The sequence below is a fragment of the Petaurus breviceps genome, unplaced genomic scaffold, assembly GCF_028583685.1.
Source record: "Petaurus breviceps papuanus isolate PSGF00001 unplaced genomic scaffold, PetGlider_PUasm1.0 220, whole genome shotgun sequence".
NCBI lineage: Eukaryota > Metazoa > Chordata > Mammalia > Diprotodontia > Petauridae > Petaurus > Petaurus breviceps.
Window position 1 is genome coordinate 2,789,001 of NW_027185876.1, and position 21,973 is coordinate 2,810,973.

General features: G+C 40.7%; 1 protein-coding gene across 2 annotated transcripts in view; it reads right to left on the bottom strand.

The window, feature by feature from the left end:
- The window catches only part of HS2ST1 (heparan sulfate 2-O-sulfotransferase 1), a 223,600-nt gene that overhangs the window by 42,459 nt on the left and 159,168 nt on the right, over positions 1 to 21,973 (bottom strand). For both annotated transcript variants that reach the window (XM_069094556.1, XM_069094557.1), the window contains exon 2: positions 5,065 to 5,303. In XM_069094556.1, coding sequence (XP_068950657.1) covers positions 5,065 to 5,303 — 239 coding nt within the window. The remainder of the gene's footprint in view (positions 1 to 5,064; positions 5,304 to 21,973) is intronic.

Sequence of the window (21,973 nt, forward strand, 5' to 3'; positions counted from 1 at the left end):
TGGAAACCAACCAGGAGGCTATTACAAGTTGTTATTCGGTTGTTTCAGCCCTGTCTGACCCTTCACGACCCCTTTTGGGGTTTTCTTGGCAAAGATACTGGTGATGTTTGCTACTTCCTTCTCCAGCTCATTCTATAGATGAGGAAATTGAGGCAAACAGGGTGAAGTGACTGGTCCAGGGTCACACAGAATTTGAGTCAGGATTTTAACTTAGGTCAGACTGACTCCAGGCCCAGCACTCTGTCCATCGCACCACCTAGCTTTCCCCATTTGTAAGAGGCTAGGCACAACAAAGGGAATGATGCAAGAGATACTGTGGAGCAGGGGTGTCCAACACAAGGCCTGTGGGTGCCATGCCGCCCACACCCCTCCCACTCCCACCACTAAAATCAAATTGGAAAACATTTAACAAAATAAAAATACAATGAAACACAGGTATCATTCCATCTCAAAACTAAGTAATCTGGGGCCTGTGAGGATCCTTGGGATTCTATTTGAATCTGACACCAATGATGTAGAACTGAAAGGATTTCCCTGGTCACTGACTGAACATGGAGGATGAAAGAGCAGGAGGAGCTCAGGATGAGGGAAGAAATGAACAGAGACAGGGAAGCAAAGAACGCGCCTGACTTCAGGTGAGGTGCTTACACTCTCTGGACCTCAGGCGCCTCCCCTTAAAACACGCTGGAATAATTCCTCCCATTAGGAAGTACTGTTTGGGGAATCAAATAAGTAAAGTAAAACAAGGTGAGTAAAAGTGCTTTTAAAACTCTTCAGGGCAGTGTAAGTGAAAGAACTCAGAGAAGCTGGGTTCAAATCCAGCTTGTCCACTTACTACTGTGTGACCTCTGGCAAGGTGCTTGATTCTTCCATCTGTACAATTAAAGGGTTGGGTTCACTTCTACTAGCCCTTCCCTCTCTGCCTCCTACGATCCCCCTGGCTCATCTGTACCAGCTGACTGCACCAGCAGAAAGAGTGTCCCAGACTGGCCTTGGACACTCACTAGTCCTGTTACCCCTGGGCAAGTCAGTTCATCCAATCTCCCTCAGTTTCCTCATCTGTAAGAAGGAAATGACAACCCGTGCCAGTATATTTGCCAAGAAAACCCCAAAAGACAGGACTGAAATGACTGAACAACAATGATATTGGCTAAAACAATTCTTTTGCTAAAAATCTCAAGGAGCCTGCACCCTGGGGTGAATAAGGTCACCACTGGTCATGTGTTGGAAGCCTAGGTCTTAGAACAATTCAGAAAATAATGGCTTAATAAAATGTTTCCCTTTCTTCAATGTCACTTCAAAAAAAATAGAGAGAATAATGGTAGACTGCTTGAAGGATGACTTTTTTATAGCAAAGTTTTAAGTCCCTAAATAATGGGTTTGGTCCTTGCATAGACAGGTCTGAGACATAACTGTTTCTAAAGTAATTTCTTAATCCATAGCTCCTGAAGAGGTATAAAGCTCGTTCTGGAGTCATCTGTACCCGTGTTTTCAAGACCAATCCCCAGCTGCCCCACAAAGCTACATTTTAAGCCTTATTCTGCATTCAGTTCGATTGCTTTTATGCTTCTTTCCCACTGCTCGATTTTACTTTTCTCTACAACTAACAAGCTACTAAGGGAAAAACAGGAGCTTCTTTTCAACCAAACGAAATTAGGAAACAGTATGAGCACGGGATCCCGAGGCACTCGCGTCAATTTACACTTCTGAGATAAAATGGTAGATGCCACTGCCAGCAATCAACTCCCAGAATGGACACAAAGGAAGCCCTCACAAGGGGATAATGGAGCTAAGGGGGGGACGCCAGACAACAGGACGGAGGCCATCTCCAAATTGTTCTGCAGCCTTCGGAAAGAGCTCCTTTAGAAACGAGGAGCTGGAGGAGCAGTGATGCAAATGGACTGAAAACCTGCTGAACACCATATAAAAGGCAGACACTCAGTGCACTTACCCTTGAGATGGGCGACATTACATAATGTATCGTTTTTATGACCCACTTAGCTAAATAAGCTCGTGTTTCTTTTCATTTAGCAGATTTATTTGGTTTGGCGGAGGGCGGTAGATTTTGGTGATGGGAATGGGAGTGCCTGAGAGCGCAGTGCGCAGCAGCCAAGAATAACAGGGACAGATGACGCGCGTAGACGACCAGTCTTTGCAAACGGCTCCTGCCAAGGCAGGTCTATCATAGCCTTCTGGGCCACTGCTATTCCAATCTTCTGCTTCAGTGTGGAGAGTGTACTTAGGCCAAATTGTGTGATAACAGTTCATTCTGTTATAATGGAACAATTTTAACTCTCTTTTCGTACAGAGAAAACGTTATCCTAATTATAGGACTATTATGAACAGTTTTTTAATAAGGCCACGGTCAGAAGACACCTGGCTCCAAAGGAGGCCTTTCAAACAGAAGGTTTCAAAATTCCAGCCCATCCTTTCTCTTACATAAATGTTTAAGAGGACTGACAGAAAGGAGGAGTAGTCAGGTGGCACAGTAAATAGAGCACTGGCCCTGGAGTGAGGAGGACCTGAGTTCAAATCCAGTTCCAGGCACTTAATAGCTTTGTGATCCTGGGCAAGTCACTTTGTCTCAAAACAAAACAAAACAAAACAACCTCTGTCGGAAAGGAAAGGCAGTGTGGTGTAGTAGACAAAGAGACAGTCTTGGATCTAGGAAGACCGAAGTTCATTGGTGTCAAGCTCAAATAGAAATGGGGGTCATTAAACCATAAGTAAGGATCCCTTTGGCCCCCAAACGAATTAGTTTTAAAATGTTATATTATCAATGTTTTATTGTATTCTTATCTATTTTGTTAAAATATTTCCCAACTACTTTAATCTGATCACTGGCACTCAGGAGGATTGTGGGCCAGCTTTGCTCTAGGCAACCCTTTAAATTCTAAGAAGTTAAATTGCAGAGAGGATGCTGACCTGCACTGGTTGAGGGAATCTCCTTCCAGTGAAATATCAGACCCAGTTCCCTCTCCCCCTCTGTGGGCCATTATTCTCAAGTGAGAGTGTTCAAAGAAAGGGCAAAAATAGTTTTATGGCTTTTGGTTACATCAAGTCAGATCATACATAATACAGGAAGAATGAACCCATTCACTTCACCAACAATGTATAAGTGTGCCTGTTTCCTCACATCCTTATCCATCACTAGAGGAGATCATTTTTATTTATTTTGCTAGTTTGCTAGGTATCAAATGGTAACTTAGTCACTTTAATCCTAATTTGTTTTACTGCTAAAAAGGCTATCTGAATTTTCCATGAGATAGTTTGCTAGGTGTATTTCTTTGTTTGTAAACTGTCTGTGTCCCTTGACATTTTATTAGTATTTTCACACTTTGCTTAAAATCAAACCATTCAATCACTCAACAGATACTTACTGAATACAATGCTTTGGGAGACAAAGAGCTTCCCATAATTCAATTTATTCAGGATCTGGATGACCACCTATTGGGGACAGTGAAAATGGAAATGGCTCCATTTTTCAGCTACAAAAATGACAACATTGACTAAGTTGTAAAGGAGTTGAAATCTTTAGGGTAGAAGGAGTGAATTCCTGCTAAGGTATGAATTGAACTGTATGACCCTACAAAGTCCCTTAAAATTCTGAGATTTTATGATTCCATGAACACAAAAATTGAAAAAGATATGATTTCTGACCTCCTGAAGCTTTAAAGGATCATTCATTCAAAGAAATTACAAAAAGTTGAGCTGAGATGGATGAACACAGTTACAAACTGGGTCATAATTACTGTCTAGAATTTTCTATGTATATTCTTCAAACAAAAACTACTTACAAGGCGGCCAGGTGGCTCAGTGCATAAGAGCGCCGGCCCCGGTGTCGGGAGACCCGGGATCGATTCCGGCCTCAGATATTTGGCACTCACACAAAATAACTGGCTGTGTAACCTTGAGCAAGTTACTTAACCCCAATTGCTTAAAAACAAACAAAAATAAAACTACTTACATCATTGGTTAAAATATAATGACTTTTATTATATTTCATCGGGTAGAGACCTGGTGATAAACTACCTATCGGTCTGAGGACCAGTTAAATTTCTAAGTTTGGAGAGGCTCACCACCAGGTTTTCCCACCTTTCTTAAGGCAGGCTTCAAATGGATTAACTTTTTTGGCTACAACAACTCTCAAATAACAACCCTGTTTGTCTTGGTTTTCTCATCTGCAAAATGAGTTAGAGAAGGAAATGGCAAAACACTCCAATATCTCTGCCAAGAAAACCCTAAAATGGCGTCACGGAGAGTCAGACACAACTGAAAGGATGTTTGTTGAATGAATGAGTTGCTTTCTTTTAAGTATAACAGCCGAGTAAACTCCCCAATGGAGTGTCCTTCAACAAAGCTGTGCGTTATTTCACAGCACCAAAATAGAGGTTATATGATGACTCCGTTCTATCCAAAAACGTTCTATTATAGTTGGACACAACTGAACAACAACTCTCAAAAACCACCAAGTTAAACGGTGGACGTTGTAGCCCACCCAACATAGTTGTAGATCCTTGAATTAATAAAAATCATTATTATGTAATAATGAGGATGATAATGATAAGATAATGTGAATGTGACACCTATGGAGCTAATCAATAAAAATAACTGAAGTTAATTACGACCATGATAGACAGCATTTATATGATACCGTAAGGTTTGCAAAGTGGTTTACATCTGTTATCTCATTTGTCTAAAACCTCCTGGAAGTCAAAGCCTGGGTCTTTCTCTCCATCTTTCTCTCCTCAATGCCTGGTGTAATGCCTTGGACCCAATGATGCGAAATAATGTTTGTGGAATAGAACTGATTAATTATATAACCTCTATTTTGCTGCTGTGAAATATCACGCATCTTTGTTGAAGGACATTTAATTGGGAAGCTTACTCTGCTACTATACTTAAAAGAAAACAATTCATTCAACATTCAACAAACATTCTTGTTGTGCTGTCCTTTAAGAAATGCACATTCCTTACAAATGAGATGTTCCTTAAGAGTAGTAGTGCTGGTAAACAAACCTTTGAGAAAGCATAGATCAATGGGCAGTTATGCCCTGAGCTTACCTGATCTTGCAGGGACATCACTGGATTGTTTTTAGTGGTGTTTATATGGAGGACATGGTACTTATTCTTTGCACACAGGTCATAGGCAATGTTGGTAAATGAAGTGCTTGCAGTTTTAGGGACTCTGTTATAAATGATCACCATGTCTTCCTCCTCATCCAAAGCTGCATCTGGCCGAGGACCATCCATCGTATGCCTCTGCTCAATTTCACGCACTTCATGTCTCGCAATGGCCCTTTCTGTAAGCGGAAACAGACATAGAATAAGGTTGGGATACTGGAAAGGAAGCAGAGAACACTGGGACTTAGGCCAATGTACGAAAGGGAAGACAGCTGCACGGAGGAAGCCGAACAATTAAACATGCTATCTTCTTACTGACGTTATCTAGAGTAGAAGGATGTTCTAGGCATGTCCTCTGACTCTGTATCTTTTTTAAAAATCTCATACAAATCACCTAATCTAAAGGGCTTTAAATGGAAAAGAGTGAGGAAAAATGACCAAATATTAATAAATCAAAGCAGATACCACAGCAAGCGGCTAAAGCTTAGCAAGAATAGAAAAAGACACCAAGAAGCTCAAAAGAAGCAAAACCAAGAAAATGGGTGGCAATAAGCTAATGAAACCCATGGCTTAAAATGCTTATAAACAAACGCACAAAATGCATGTAGGAGAAAAGATAAATCTGAAATCCTAAAATAAGGAGGCAAATTTGATGTCACAAGCCAAGACCGGGGAGAGTAAGACCCACAATTCAAATATGGTCTTGAAAAAATAAACCTTTTCAAAAGAAAGAGGGTGGTTAGAAGGCAGCTGGGATGGTAGTGGTGGGGGTGATGTGGGAGAGGAGTGGTGCATACTAAGAGAGACTACAAGAGAAGAATTATGGCAGGAAGCATTTGTATGGTGATATCAATGAGATCAACTAGAAAGAAGAGAAAGATAAGGAGTCTGGGAAATGATTATGTGTGGTTAAAAGCATGTTACAGTAACTAAAGGAAGACTTCAATTATCTAGACATCTGCTGAAGCAGGACAATAACTTCCTAAATTGGCTTAACAGTAATTTCATCCTTCTAAATTTAGAGGATACAATCAAGGGAAATTTCTCTTCTGGAGTGGCAACATGATATAGCGGCTATTTCATTGAAATCAAGACTCAGAAAGACCTGGGTTTGAATCTTCTCCACCCCACCATATCCTTCCTAGCTGTGTGACCATGGACAAGTCCCTCAACCTCTCTGGGCTTCATATTCCTCACTGGTAAAACCATGGTTTCTTTCAGTTCTAAGTCTAAGCATCTATGACCATGCTGAAAAAAAAAAAAGAAAGAATTATCTGCTTCTAATGGAAATGAGAACTTTGGGAAGCAATCATCAAGTTTTCTTAGAACATGTGATAAAAAAGGAGAGGAAAGTCTGAACAAGTGTCCTGCATTCATTTAAAATTTTCTTTTCTTGCTTTTCCATGTGTATGGAAATGCTCATTCTATTTAGTATTTGTTAAGTTCAATATAAAATAAAAAAATGTTTTTAAAAAATAAGAAAAAGTGATTAGGCAATAGTATAATTCAGGTGAATTTGGAACTGGTTGAATGGCCAGATTCAAAGAGTAACCAATCATTAAGGGTTTGATAACTCAAAATCACAGCATAACACATGTAGTGTTCAGAAGGAACCTCATGAAACCCAATCAGGTTATTCTGAGTGTGACAAAATTAAGGCCCAGCAAAGTGAAGTGACAGAATCACGGTATATCACAGATTTTAGAGCAGAAATGAACTTCCAAGACCACATAACTCAACCAACCCCTCATTTTATAGGTAGGGAAACTACAGCCCCCGGTGATTAAAGAGACTGATCAAGGTCACAACAAAAGTCCAGAGTAGCAGAGTGGGGTTCTGAACCCTGAATTGCGGAATTCCAAACTGAGTGCTCTGTCTACTCCAGTGGAATGGCCCAGTTTTCTGAGCTTACCACTATTCTAAATAACATTTTATCAGTGATCTTTTTTTTTTCCTTTTTGGAGGGCAGTTGGGGTTAATAACTTGCCCAAGGTTACACGGCTAGTTTTTTTGTGTGGGTGTTAAGTGTCTGAGGCCAGAACCAAACTTGGGTCCTCCTGACTCCGGAGCCAGCGCTTTACTCACTGTGCCACCTAGCCACCCCCATCAGTGATCTGATGAGATACATATGGCACCCTTGCATGGCAAAGAGAGTCATATATGTATGGTTAACTACTGGTAAGTAACATCAATTGTATAGAGCACATGCTATAAAGCTCATTAAGTGGTTGGGATGTTTCATGGTCTTAAAAAGTTGCATAAGGACAGGACACAGTGTTGGCCTGGATAATTCTGCCCCTTTTTTGGTAGATATTTTATTGGAGGGAAAAAATAAGGACAGGAAACATAAGGAAACTGTTCTGGTTAGTGAAATAGTAAATCTTACAGACATTAAGACAGGTGCAGCCTAGGGCACAATTTCCCTCCATCAAAACTGAGAAGAACAATTAAAGAGGTGTCAATAGAACTTCTGCATGTTTACTTGCAGAGTACAATGTTTGGGAATTTTTCATTTTCCCAAGCATTCCGAGAATCTCCTATGGCTCCTGCTCACTTACCCAAAGCCCACAGCTTCAGAACCACCTCTGAAGACAGATGTGCAAATGCCAATTTAGCCTTCAAGTGAAAAGAGAACTGTCAAGTGAAGTGTACCCAGAAAGCCCTTGTAGGCTCCCACAAGCCACTTCACATGAGCAAACAATTTCTCAAACTTGAAATAGTTGTCTAACACAGAAGGGCAACCAGCCAGCCCAGAACACAAGAAAACTGCAAAAATGAACCATGAATTGTGAAAACAAAAGTAGATAAATGTTAATGGCAAAGGTGTTTTAAGGTTTGCCATTAACTCAAATCTTTTTGTTGGGGGGGGGGGGAAGGCAGGAAGGGTTGTCATCTGCAGGTTGGAGTGAGATCCCAAATGCACTGGAGAGAATACTGGAACAAAGAGGTCCAAGGTGATACGACAGATTAAGATTTAAGGGCCCTTCAATCTGCTTAAAAATGTAAATGTGCCCTTCAGGTTCCAAGAAGCCATACCATCATTCTAACCAGCAGTTTTGCATGTCAACAAACAGTTATAAAGAATCTACAATGAACTAAGTCCTGTGCTAGGCTCTGGAGATAGGGAGGCAAAAAACGGAAACAATTCCTTTGCCCAAAGAGCTTACTCTCTATGAGGGGAATGGGATCCATACAAGAATAAGTATACAGCAAGGGAGGGAGTAAAAAGGGCAGAAGAGGCAGCAACTGAATGTGATTCCAGGATCCTGGTGGGTGACAGCAGGAAGAACCCAATGGGTTCCTATGGATGGCCAGAAATTATATCCAGGCCTGGCTGGTTTGTTCCTTCAATTTCAGTCTTCTCGTAATTCAGACTGCTGTCTGTCCTGTATGTTTTGGCATTTGATTATGATGGGGATGTGACATTTTCCAATCGTCCCAATTCAATCAAACAAGTATTCTCAAATGTCTAAGTCTTGTCTCCCTAACACAGTTGTAAGGGGACTGAGTACATCTGTTTTCCCTGTGATGCCTAATTGAACAGAAATGCATGAAATCACACCTAAACCTAGGGTAGCTGCAGTTAGATTGTACAGGGAATAGAGTGCTAAGCCTGGAGTCAGGAGGCCTGAGTTCAAACCCAGACACTTACTAGCTGTGTGACGATGGCCAAGTCACTTGACTTCCACCTGCCTCAGTTTCCATAACTGTAAAATGAGAACAATAACAGCACCTTCCTCCCTAGGGCTGTAGTGGATGACAGGAGATAATGGTAAAGTGCTTAGCACCGGGTGGGGGAGGAGGGGCGGCCACATAATAGGTGTTTAACAAATGCTTGTTCCCTTTCCTGGCTGGCAAGGCCTTTAGGGATCATCTCTGCTAAAAAGTCCATTCCATAGATGAGGAAACTGAGGCCCAGACAGATTAAGGGATTGCTCATATCTAAGCCCAGAAAGAAGGGCTGTAAAACCCATCCTCAGTTTAATTTCCTTGGAAAATTCTATCCACCAACAGCTGACCCAGCTTCCTCAATGTCCACTTTGAACAGAAGCAACTACTGGTTCATGTGATGAATAAATACCATCCAGTGGTCCTGAAATTCAGTCCCTTAACTGTAATCAGGAGATGGATTTCTGAAATACTTGCCCATTGACCTGTTACTTCACAAGGCTTTGATTTCAAATCTACAGTGATCTGTGAATGACCCTTCAAGATAAAACACTGTGATATTATAACCATCTATCTATCTCTTGGGGCTGGTGCCATAATGATTCAATTCACCAAGTATGCATTGAGTGTGCCAATGAACAGTAGATACAGAATTTTAAAAAATATATATTTTTCCCCAAACCCCTCCAGATATTTACAGGATGAGATAGTTCTGATGTTACAGCTACACACACTGTTTTTCTACCAAAGGGACAAAGCAATGTTGGTGGCAGCTGACAGACAGGAGCTTCTCCTAGAGCGGCCCAGATGGGCGTGAAATTGCCTTTAAACGATTCATGTAACTCTCAATTGACGATTCAGAAGCTAGTCTTGCCCATTTGTCTGAAATGAGGGATTGAAAAAAAAATTATGTGGGGTTTCATAAATGACTAAACCAATTCAGACTTCAGGGGACGAGTGACTAAAGGTCAACTGCAATTTAAATAATTTTTTTTATAATTACTTCATCTGCTTGTAAAACTGCATATGTGCTAAAAAATATTTTCAAAATGATGATTTAAGAATCATGCATCCAACTCATGGAATAAAAGTATTAAATAGATGTCATATCTATCTCTGTTTATTGAGAACTTATAACAACTAATTTAGTTTTTTAAAAAACCAACATGACACCTGGGATACAAAATAATACATCTGTTAAAACTGATCACTGTCCTTGGTTTATTATACTCTTTAACATAATATCTGCTCTACTGCAGAGTTTGGATTTTTTCCTTAAATAACATAATGCCACATGCACTGGCAAAATTCTGGGTAATTATTAAATCCTCACTAGTATCCTCACTTTTTGTTTATTGTCTTTTCACTTACATTAATAAGTTAATGAGTTAATATTATTATATAATGAAGCTTGGAACTGTCAATTTAGGAAAGTTAATGGCTCTTTTTATTAGAGACTTGGAAAAAAATTTATTTCATTTCCACAAAGAAAAAAAATTGAATAATAGACCTTGATTGGTATAATAGTCTTATTATAATAGTCTCATTTGTAAACTGTTGACAGGCTTGGTAAGGGCTGACTTCTGTTACAGCTGAGGCCCCCATGTCCTGGGGAGCCATTACGAACACAATCCCAGGGATATCAGGGGGTGACTTACAGAGAAAGAGTAATCAGGATCTCAGAACCTGGCTTCAAATCAGTTTTTCCCCTCACTGCGCCTCTATAAAATGAGGGATTTGGTACAGACGAACTCAAAAATGTACCGTCTGGCTTGAACTTTACTGCTGTCACTTAGCTAGCCCATCAAACTTCACAGTAAATAGAAAAATGCAGACACACATAGATAATTCATCTTTTTCCCAGTGACAACACGTGAAAAACGCTGATGGTGTTTTCAACACACCCATGTACTTGGTCAGTATTCATTGGTTCTAATTCTTTTTGTCCAACTTGGTATGCATTCTTTGACTGGAGCTGATTTGGAGTTTCTTGAATCTTTGGGGATTATATTAGTCATTAACTTAATTTATAACATTAATTATTAAAATTAGAATGTAGGCAATTGATTCAGAATACTTCCAATTTTAAAGTTAATTTTTCTTCATTGAAGCTATAAACAAAGTATAGTTTGAGTTAATTCTAAATTATTATTTTTTAATGTATAGCTTATGAATTGCTATAGATGAGCACATACTCTAGGACTTAGAGAAAAAGTGCCAGGGTCCTTGAAGGAGCAGGGAATGGCTCTTGTAAGCAACAGTGGGGTAGAAGGACAGACCTGGAGGTCCCGGGACTTTGAACTGAAATATAATTCAGACATTCACAAGCTAGAACAAGTCACTTAGCCTTCAGAGGGCATTAGTACCTTCATCTACAAACATTTCTTCCTAGCTCTACAGGACAGCTAAGTGGTGCCACAGTGCACAGAGTGTGGGACCTGGAGTCAGGAAGACTCTCAAATGCAGCCTCAGACAATAGTTACATGATTCTGGGCAAGTCACTTAACCCTGCTGGCCTCAGTTTCCTCATCTGTAAAATGATCTGGAGATGGACACGGCAAACCACTCCAATGTCTTTGCCAAGAGAACCCCAAATGGGGTCACCAAGAGTCAGACACAACTGAAAATGATGACTGATCCACAAGTCTAGCTCTACAGACCCTATATCATTGGTTTTCTACATCTATTCCTATATAACAACAGAAACTTAACTCTGTGAGATCTCCCAAGTCTGTGGCATGTCCCAAGACAGACACATGCTCACAACATTACATCTCAAACTTCACAGAAGCTATTTTACGCCTAGAATTGATATTTCATAAGGATATCAAGATTACCACAGCCTTTGAAAAGACCCTTGAAAAAAGACATAAAATTTCTATCTCTCCCAAGAATAAAGTAAGATACACAGAGATATAAAGGAATAAGTCGTTCAATGTCAGTGAATGTGAACAGGCATGTTAGCTGTTCACTATAAAATGCAGACTGGGAAACAAAATTTTGCTAGAGGGTGGAGTGGGAGGCATGACCTATTTGGGAATCTGAGATTCACGATGTGACTGCATTCTGAAGCTGGTGTCCAGCCTACCCAAACGGTGCGGTGCATCCTATTCTGCTCCTGTTGGATGAGGGTTTGAAACACTACTATTATGAAAAATTCTAGACAAAAGGAAACTACTCTTACTGCTCTTCAACGGACACTAGCTGTAACCTAAAGAACAGCCTAGGAATGTATGGAATTTTAATATCTCACTGCTTTCAATGACAGATACAGGTTCATTGCTAATTTATTCAACCGAACAGTTTAACAAGTACTTCTTAACTGCCTATTGAGAATGATTTTGTGCTAGGTCTAGGTGCTGGTGATAACGTCCAACAGAAAAACAGTATTTATCACATGGTGCTTCCATGCTGTCCAGCACGGGATTTATGGGAAAAGCAGAAAAGTGCTAATTAGGAGTATAAAGGAAAAGGCTTTCCACAGGGGGCAACACCTCAGTATGTGATGTGGAGGAAGCTAAGGATTTGGAAAGTGCAGATGTGAAGGAGGGGCAGCCAGCGTGTAAAGGCAACGAGGTGAGAGTTCACACCTATAGTGCGCCAGGCACAAGCTAAGTATTGGGAACACAATTACAAGCAGACAGGGACAGCTCCTGTCTTCAAGCAGCTTGCATTCTAAAGGGGGAAGATAACTTATAGAAAGACCCTGAAGAAGTATCCAGCATGGAGGCCTGGCAAAGGAAGGCCGGAATGCAGCCTGAAGAGGAGTGAAACTCTCCTAGGGACCATCATCTTTGAACAGAGGTTCTGAGAGGAACCATCTAATCCAAAGAAGAGGGAATTCCAGGGCTGAGGAGACCTTCCAGGATGAAGAGGGGGGAGATAACCAGGAGAGCAGTTTGGCTCAGTGACATGAAATAAATCTGGACAAGCAGGCTTGAGGAAGATTGAGACTGGTTTTCTTTGCCAAGCTACTTTAGAGGCCATGGAGGACCCAACATAGGTTCTACAGGAAAGGAGCTGGTTGGTCTTGTGAATTAAGAGGATCATTTTGTGGAGGATGGCTTAGGGAGGGAAGTGAGAGGGACTGGAGGCAGAAGATTAATGAGGAGGACATGGCACTGGTCTGAATAAGAAGAGAGAGCTGGGCCCTCTCCAGTCATCCTGACTCCTCCCACCACCAGACTCTGGTGGCCGTGCACAGTCCTGCCTCACTTAAATCCAATTCACTCAAAAGTCAAGACATCACCCTCATGATGTCACTGATCCTCTGAGAACGAAGGACAAACAATGGCCAGAGGAGAGGCGAGTGGCGGCTTTGTGAGGAGGAGGAAGAGGTCGGGCTGTTCATTAAGATGTGGCAATTGATTGATTATGGGGATGAGAGAGAGGCATGATCACTCCAAGGCTGTGAATCTGGTTAGCTAGAGAGTCATGGCACCTTCAGCAGGAATGGAGGAAATGTGTCATACAGTGAATTAGGTGAGGACGTGGGTTAGGAAGATAAGGATCTGGATCCTGTCTCTGACGCCTGCCACCTGTATTACCACGGGGGCGTCATACACTTAGGGGGACGGGAAAACGATGACCTACGGAAGGGATGAAGAGGAAGACTACTGAGACTATGCAACATGCTACCAAAAAAAGACAGCCATACTGCCAAAGTTCATCTACTAATTCCACTGCTCGGTGACTTAAATGTATTAAAATATTTTTTCTTCATCCCTATCTTTAGCTCTTAGGAGTTCCTGTCCTCCCTAAAATTCCTTTCCTTTCACAATAAAAGGGGTCAATTGATTTCTTCCCATTTGTTGCTACTGTAAGGCTCTCTGGACCATTTCCAGGTGGTTTCTGTGTTCCCTTTTCTACCAAAGACATTTCTATTCTCCAGTGATCTTTTTATACCTAAAGGTTCATTGCCCTTTCTAAGTTTGTTTTACATTTCTATCTGCCTACAGCCAACCTGGATGATCCAAATTTGCTTCAGACTCAACATATCTAAGCCTCTCCTAAAAGATGGTTCTCCTTCCAATTTCCTGCTGTTTCTCTGACTGGTACCACCATTAGCTTAGCCCTGAAACATGATCACATCTAGTCTGTTGCACCTGGCACAAAGCAGGCGCTTACAAGATGTCCTATATATTCAGGGTTCAAGCCTTATCTCTGACACATGCTACCTATGTGATCACAGACAAATTATTTAGCATCTCTGAGCTCTGTGTAGCTTTCTAAGACAATTAAGTTATACATAAATTGCTGATCTACATTTGTAAAGGAAGTTTCCACATGAGAATATATCCTATACCTATTAAATTATAGGTTTTAAGAAAAATATAAACAAATCAAATTGTTAAAAAAAAAAAGGTACTTAATAGTTGGTTGACTAATTGTCATGTCATGTTAATTCTGCCTTGATAAAATGAGGACGTTGGCCTAGGTCATATCTAAGATCCCCCTCTATAACAGATCCCATGATTTTTACCCTTTACCTATTCCTATCCCCCTCAGTCTATTCAAGGACACACCTACTGCTGCTCAGAATCAGATGGGGGAAAAAACACAAGGAAAAGGATGTCACTCTATATTTTGCTGACAATTAATGGAGTATTTACCACTTCAAAGGAAAGCCATAATGATAATAATTAACATTTATATAGCACTTATTAAGTCCTATCATACTAAGCAATCTATGATTATCATCTCATTTAATGCTCACAACAACTCTGAACTGTAGGTGCTGTCCCCATTTTGCAGATGAGGAAACTTGGGCAGACAGAGGGTTAAGTAACTTGCCCAAGGTCACAGAGTCATGTCTGAGGCCAGATTTGAACTCAGATCTTCCTGACTCCAGGCCAACTGCTCTAACCCCTGAACTGCCTAGGCAACAATGATCCAGGTGAATCTGTGACTTGGTACACTGTACACAGTAATTTGCCTGTTGTCTGTTCCATTAGAACGTAAGTTCCTTGAGGGTAGGAACTGTTTCTGTTCTTTGTTTCCTTCGTGTTTATCAGAATGCCATATTAAGTTGTTAATAATGCTGACTGGCTAAATAATGGAGCTTAAAAGATCTCTGAAAGGCTTTTATATGGAAAGCAAAAAGACTGCTATTTAAACTTTCTGGGCTGCACCACTAGTACCAAAGGCCAGAACGAGGCAGGCAGGGAGAACTGAGGTATGTCCATTATCTAGGAAGCATGCAAGAGAAGAGGAGCCGTATGTAAAGAACCAAGAACTTGTGGGGCCTGTCCTTGGCAGTGTTCTCCATTATTTACGGCTTCCTAGAATAATTTCTCATGCTGTGCACCTGATATCCATGGAGAAAGTCACATGATTCCTGCTAAATTGCTGTGACATAGTCATTCCAATCTAAATCATGTCACGGAACATACCTCTCAGCACTCTGACCTGTTAGCTCTTTGCCAAATGACAATTACAATGTGTTAATTCCATGAGATCAAAAATGTTGCATAAATATAAGGAAATCTATTTACATGTGTGTCCTTTATGTATACATACAATAATATAATACTGGAAATAACTGGCATTTGTGTAGTTCTGAGATTTGCAAAATGCCCTCTGCACACTGATGCATCCCATCCTCACCAGGACCACCTGAAGCATCTACTATACCATAGGTGCTATCCTCAGTTTACAGACAGGTACACAGAGATGACGCAGCTTGCCTGTGGTTACACGGAAGGTGCAGGGCTGGGATTCAAGCCCAGGCTTCCCCTGACTTTCAGTTCATCATGTTTTCTCTTCTACCATGATGCATCCTAATCATGTAGCTTTTCTTTGAGCCACATCTATGATTTAATGCATGGAGAGAACTTCTGTGGTAGAAACTCTTCCCACCAATAGAGACTGACACCTCAGACATAACCAGGAGCCATAGGTCCCTCACAGCAACAAAGCAACAATGATCTCAAAAGACACCATTATAGCTTAATGATCGCTAATATTTATATCGTGCTTTAAGATCTGCAAAGTATAAGACATGTTATCTTCCCTAGATCTTCACAACAACACTGGGAGGTGAGTGCTGGGCACTGAGAGAGGTCAAGAGCCTTGTCCAGAGTCACACTGCCAGGAAGTGTCAGAGGCAAGATTTGAACTAGGGTCTTCTTGACTTCAGTTTCACTGCTCTATCCACTCTGGCATCTCGCTGCCATACAGTAATGCTTTTCCATTGCTATACACACATCTTCATTTATGGATAACCTAGCATAAGGCTCGGCACACAGCAGGCATGTAGTAAATGTTTACAGATTGGCTGATTTGTCAAATAAAACCGACATCAAGGATTTGTTGAAGTCTTTCAGTCCCCACTGACCTTCTTTAAGAGCGCTGGCACAGCTACAGCCAGTCAAAGACAAGATGCAACTTCTCTATTGGATACAAGCAAATACAAACACGTGTGTGAAATGACCAAAAAGTTCTAGGCAAATTTCTCACTGTGCCAGACAGAACAAACCTCTCTAAGACGATTCTTCAATAAAAGAAACATGTCCACACATAACACAAAAACAGTAGCCTAGGGTGATCTGTTATCAAATTAATCTAGAAACATGTATATATTTGTGAATTATTTAGCCAGCATAATCCTTGTATTTGGTTCAAAAGCATTCAAAACAACCTTAATTAATCATCTCGAGAAAAGTGTTCAATGTTACCACGTAACTGCGCCACTACTAACCCTGGGTGACAAAACAGCCTACTGCAGTCTGGTCTTTGGGAGATTATTTGCAAACTCAAAATAATGAAGGGGGGGGGATTGAATATTTTGAAGATTTGCCTAAATCCACATTTTTCCATTTCAGAGCTGTCACTAAGAATGGACTGCTACTAAATCTAATGAAATGAAGTTTTAGATTGTATTTTTCATATATTAAGTATCACATCAGGAGGTCCTGTTCTTTCCTGATACTGTTTCTTTCATGTTATGATACACTAAGTATGAGAAGAAGGTCAAGCTAAGGGGACTGTTTCTTTTTTTGTGTGTGGAGAAAGCTGTCCTTGTGTTCCCAAGTGCAAAGTACATACTAGCAAAGTTCAACTGCAAAATAAGGGAAAAAATGATCAATACAGTTCATCCTTCACCTCATTTAGGCTACCAACACTGGATGCAAGCCTGATCCATATTTGGAGCAGATGGGAGGTTTTTCCTGCATGGGCACCAATCTTTTTGTTGTTTGCGTGAGGAGGTAATCAGGATTAAGTGAGTTGCCCAGGGTAACTTAGCTATTTAATAAATGTCTGAGGCTGGATTTGATCTCTGGTCAACTCCAGGGCTGGTGCTCTACTATATTACCTAGCTACAAGCACCAAACTTAAAAAAAAAAATCAGGGAAGGAAATTATTTGACATAGCCACTTTATACCACATGCTCCCCAAACATACACTATTAAAATATGTTTCCAATAATAATCTTCCCAACAAGCACAATGGAAATACACAAACTCCTCCCCACTTGATCCATGTATTGCTGTGATACTCTGTTAAAGAGCTATAAAACACAAGCCCTCTTCCCCTTTGGGAAATTAATTTGCTATGGAAAAACATGACCTACTTGTTTTGGTATGCTTGATAGGCAATGCTAGAAACAGCTAAGGGCTGTACGAAGACCCACGAGAAAAAGCATGGAGAGGAAAAGTCTCTTTCGAAAGAGGCTCTGAAGACCTGAGCAATAGTGGTTTAGATGTCTTTGCTATGTCCTTTGGCATTCACAATTGGGATTTGCCACTAGGGGAAAGAGCAGAGTACCGATCACGCATCTGTTATAATCGTTTATGGAACGGCTGAAATAAGAAACAAAGAGGAACATTCTAGAGGTTAGATGGGATGAGCAGCATTTTATCTCTACAGGTATATTCTGTTTAAGGGAATGTTAACTGATACAAATGAAAATATAAGAGCCAGTTGGCTATATGTTTCTCAATCCCTGATTTATGGGAGATAATAATGGCATTCACATCACAACCACATGGGTTCTGCAATTCTATCTCCCTCATTGTAACAGCATGTGATAGGGAGGGACTGTAAGTGAGTAAGGATTTGGAGTGGGTGGCGACTGAAGAAAATAGTGGTACAAGGGAAGGTTATCAATTGTTTCTTCTGGGTCAATGCTACTACTCCCACAGTCTCAATGTCCATATTTCCTATTCTCCATGGATTATCATCTATGTAGGAAGGGTGCATCTATTTTGTTTTCCAACTAATGAGAATGGGAGATACTTTCTGGTGGTAAGGAATTTGAGAATGGGAATCAATCAGAAAAGGAATAAAAGAGAAGGAATTTCACTGTACAGCAGATATGGCTAAACCACAAACCTTCCGTGTGTCATTTTCCTCACTGGTAAAACAAAATTTTGGAATCTTTAAGGTCCACTGAAACTTCAAAATTTCATGATTTTATGATTTAAGATATCTCGTCCTGGATTTCTAGACATTTACTCTATAACATTTGCATTGTCTTCCTGACTTTGATGACCTAACTTTCAGTTAATTTGATTGAAATTCTTCAGTCTTTAGTATTTGGCTTTGACAATGTTTTTCTGTGGTAACAGAAAGGTCTTACAGTCATAGTGGTCAGTGATTTGGCCATCTATATGCCTATTTCTTTTAATAAGATGGTTGCCCAAACTAAAATGAGATGTACTGACTCTTATGATGCATCATCAAATTTGGTAAGTGCACCAAATGTATTTGCTGATAGTGGTGATGATTTGAGGCTGATCCGTTCAACCAATATTTCACTTTTTATTGACAGTGGCCAATGCTATGGATTATTTCCACCTGAATCTATAATTCCCAATCCCTGATTTATGGAAGGGAATGTCAGAGCTCATGTCATAATCACAACCAGTTGTGCAACTCTTCAGCCTCCCTCAACATAAGAATATGTGATAGGAGGGGACTGTAGGTGAAGAAAGATTGGGAACTAGTATTGGTTGAAGAATATAACTCTTAAATTTGACCCTAACGGTCCTCTATAATCAGACCCCAGACCACATTTCCAAGTTTGTTTCCTAGATCTCCTCTTCATACACTCTAGATTTCAATAACACTGGACTGTGGTGATTTCCTGAATTAGACATGCAATTTCCCTCCAGTGTGCATTTGAGCACATTACCTCCTCCCCCAACCTTGAAACGAATTCTCTATTCACTGTTATCTCTCAAAATGCTTCTTTGCCTTCAAAGTTCAGTCTCCATGAAGCCTTTCCCAGTCTCTCCAACTGAACATACCCCAATCCAATATAAAATTGTGCAAGAGCATTAAGTCTAGGTCATTCTCCCATATTATCTGGCATGTTTTCTTCTCCCTCTTAGAACACAAACTCCCTGACTGAGGTCAGGGACTATGTGACTTCTTTTCTGTATCCTCAGCATTAAGAATAGCACCTTGCACATAGTAGGGTTTTATTTGCTGAGTTGAATAGAACAATCCACATTAAGAGAGAGAGCTGACAGGAAGCTATGTACATGGTATGGGCTCACGGAACACAGCAAAGTGAACTGGCTCTTCAAGGAATCATCCCCAGGATGACAGTCTGACCTTATGAGAATGAAGGTTTGCTAAAACTGAACCAAAAACACAACTGCAAAAAGGGAGGTTATGCCTTTGCCATGCCATGCCATGCTATCTAGCTTCCAAGAGTAGAATAGTTTTGTAATATAGCAATCCTGCATAGGCTAGCTTTAATAGAGGCATCAAAAGCTTAGATTGTTTTTATACAGCATACCTGTACTTAGAAAGTGAGTGGGCAGAAACAAAAGTCACCTTACACTTTGCTTTTCCTTATTTAAATATCACAACTGCATACACAGATGATCTCTGCTGTTAGACACAATGCCAGGGAACAAACACCTCTGTCCTTTTACGCACCCGCGCAAAAAAAGCTGTTGAGATGGTAAGATGGTTGTCTTCATCAGGCAACATTAAATGGAGCAACTGGCAAATGTGAAGGAAAGCAAAGTCAGGTCTGTGTTCTGGGCTAGAAGGGGGCCCCCAAGAGAGATGCTTCATAACACAATCTTACAGACACATCTCATACAGTACATGGGAGTGGTGAGCAATATTCACATTTTTTTTCTCTGCAGCATGGTTCATTGAATAGCAATGAAGCTAACTGGCTCCTAACCCAATCCAGAAAGCGTCATTTGCTCTCACATCCCATCCTGAGTGGCGTTTTTCACCTCTGGGACAGGACAAAAAAACCATTAACTGAGAAAAGGAAAGCACACGAGAGGATGTACTAGAGGATACCAGCAAACTATGGTATGAAAAGAACAAACAGGAGGCTGTAACTTTTGCCAGAAACAAGAGAGAGGGATAAACATGCTTGGATTTCATTAAAGTGAAAAATAACAGCAGGGATGGAGCAGTGAAGGAAACTGTCAAGTTATAAAGTCCCTAGAACATGACAGATGATAAAAAAAAAATCTGAGAAATTAAAAAAGCAATCTGTAATGATCATTCTACTAGGAGAAAAAAAGTCAAGATTACTATAACAAAAATATATATTACATATAATTTTTCCAGGAGAGGAATGAGGTGTACAACCCAAGCAGAGGTGCCAGCCCAGTGATTTGTAATGGTGAAATGCCAGCACTTGTGAAGAATTTAACCATTTCTGATAGAGAGCTTTCTGAAGTCTATTGCACTACACCCTAGTTGGTCCGGATGGAAGGCAGGGCTCATGACGGGAAACCAGTATCTCCTACTGGCCTGAGTGTTACTGTTTTATTAATTTTATCTACTTTGTCTTACATGGTCCCACTTTGGTCTAAAATGCCAGTATCAGCTGATATCGGGATGAATGGCAGCCTTAGCGGTATAAAGCTGCAGAGGGCTGGCTGCATAAACATAACAGAGCAATAGCAGCAGTGGGAAAGAACCAGTTGCAAGAGCATAGTTGGGGCCTCACTTGTTGACCACACCCAGGATACTTGTCCACTGCCCTGGAAGCTCACATGTTATACCTTCCTATGGTAAAAAGAAGATGGGGACAGAACATTTTCTTGATTTGGGGCTATAAGCCTCATGACATCACATCACACTAACATTTCCAGTATCTAAGGAAACTATCTAGCCTTGTTCTTCTCCTTCTCCCTCTACACCAGGGTTAATCAGTTTTTGTGTGTCATGGACCCCTGGATCCCTCTGGCACAGGGTAAAGCCAATGGATCCTTTCTCAGATTAAGGTTCTTAAATGCATGAAATGAAAGACATAGGATTACAAAGGAAAAAAATTATTGCAAAATAAAGATGGGACTTTTCTCCTGTCCAAGCCCAAGTTTTTCCTTGTTTTTCCTCTTTCATGTCACTGTCAGCTGCTGCTCTTTTGTTCTGATACCAGTCATTGGACTTCACTCTCTTGTCCCTGGGTTTATATAAGAACACACTCCTTTGGTTCCCCTGACTGACAGCTCTTTCTCAGGCTCCTTGGCCATGCCATCATTCCTTTCCTGCTCCCTCTCTGTGGGCATATCCCTGGGCTCCTTCCTAGGCCCTCTTCTCTACTGTCTACTGCCAGGCTTCTTGCAGTACTTAATGTCTAAAACGTGATGACATTCAGCCTTCTGTTTTGTGCGTGACATCTTTGATTAATATTTCAACACGGTCACTCACATCACTTTGATGAGCAAGGAGTCAGCAAACAAGATCCTTCCAGCAAGATTAAGAGCCATTAGACCTTACCATTTGCCCTGTTGAGGCATCTTTTAGGCCAGAGGAGTCAAACTCAGCTGCACGTGGCCTCAAAGTTTAATTTCTAGTGTCAGCATGAGATTAAAATTGGGAAATGTTTAACAAAATAAATAAAAGTGCAATAAAACATAGATAATGTTAATTTGTGGTTCTCTAAGTCAATATGCTGGGCTTAATGGGAACATAACACGAAGCACTGGTGCCAAACTCAAATGGAAATGGGGCTACTAGTTCTTCTATCCTGGATACCTGCAGGTCTCACATTATAGGCTTAGTTTTAAAATATAATGCTATGTTTTACTATATTTTTATTTATTTTGTTAAACATTTCCCAATTACATTTTAATCTGGGAGGGGACCCACTCCAGAGTGAGTGTCTCTGACATCTCTGCTCTAGACTCCCCCTGCTGTACCCAGATCACCTGCCCTTCCCATCCTCCTTGCTGTTGTGTTGTAAGCATTACCA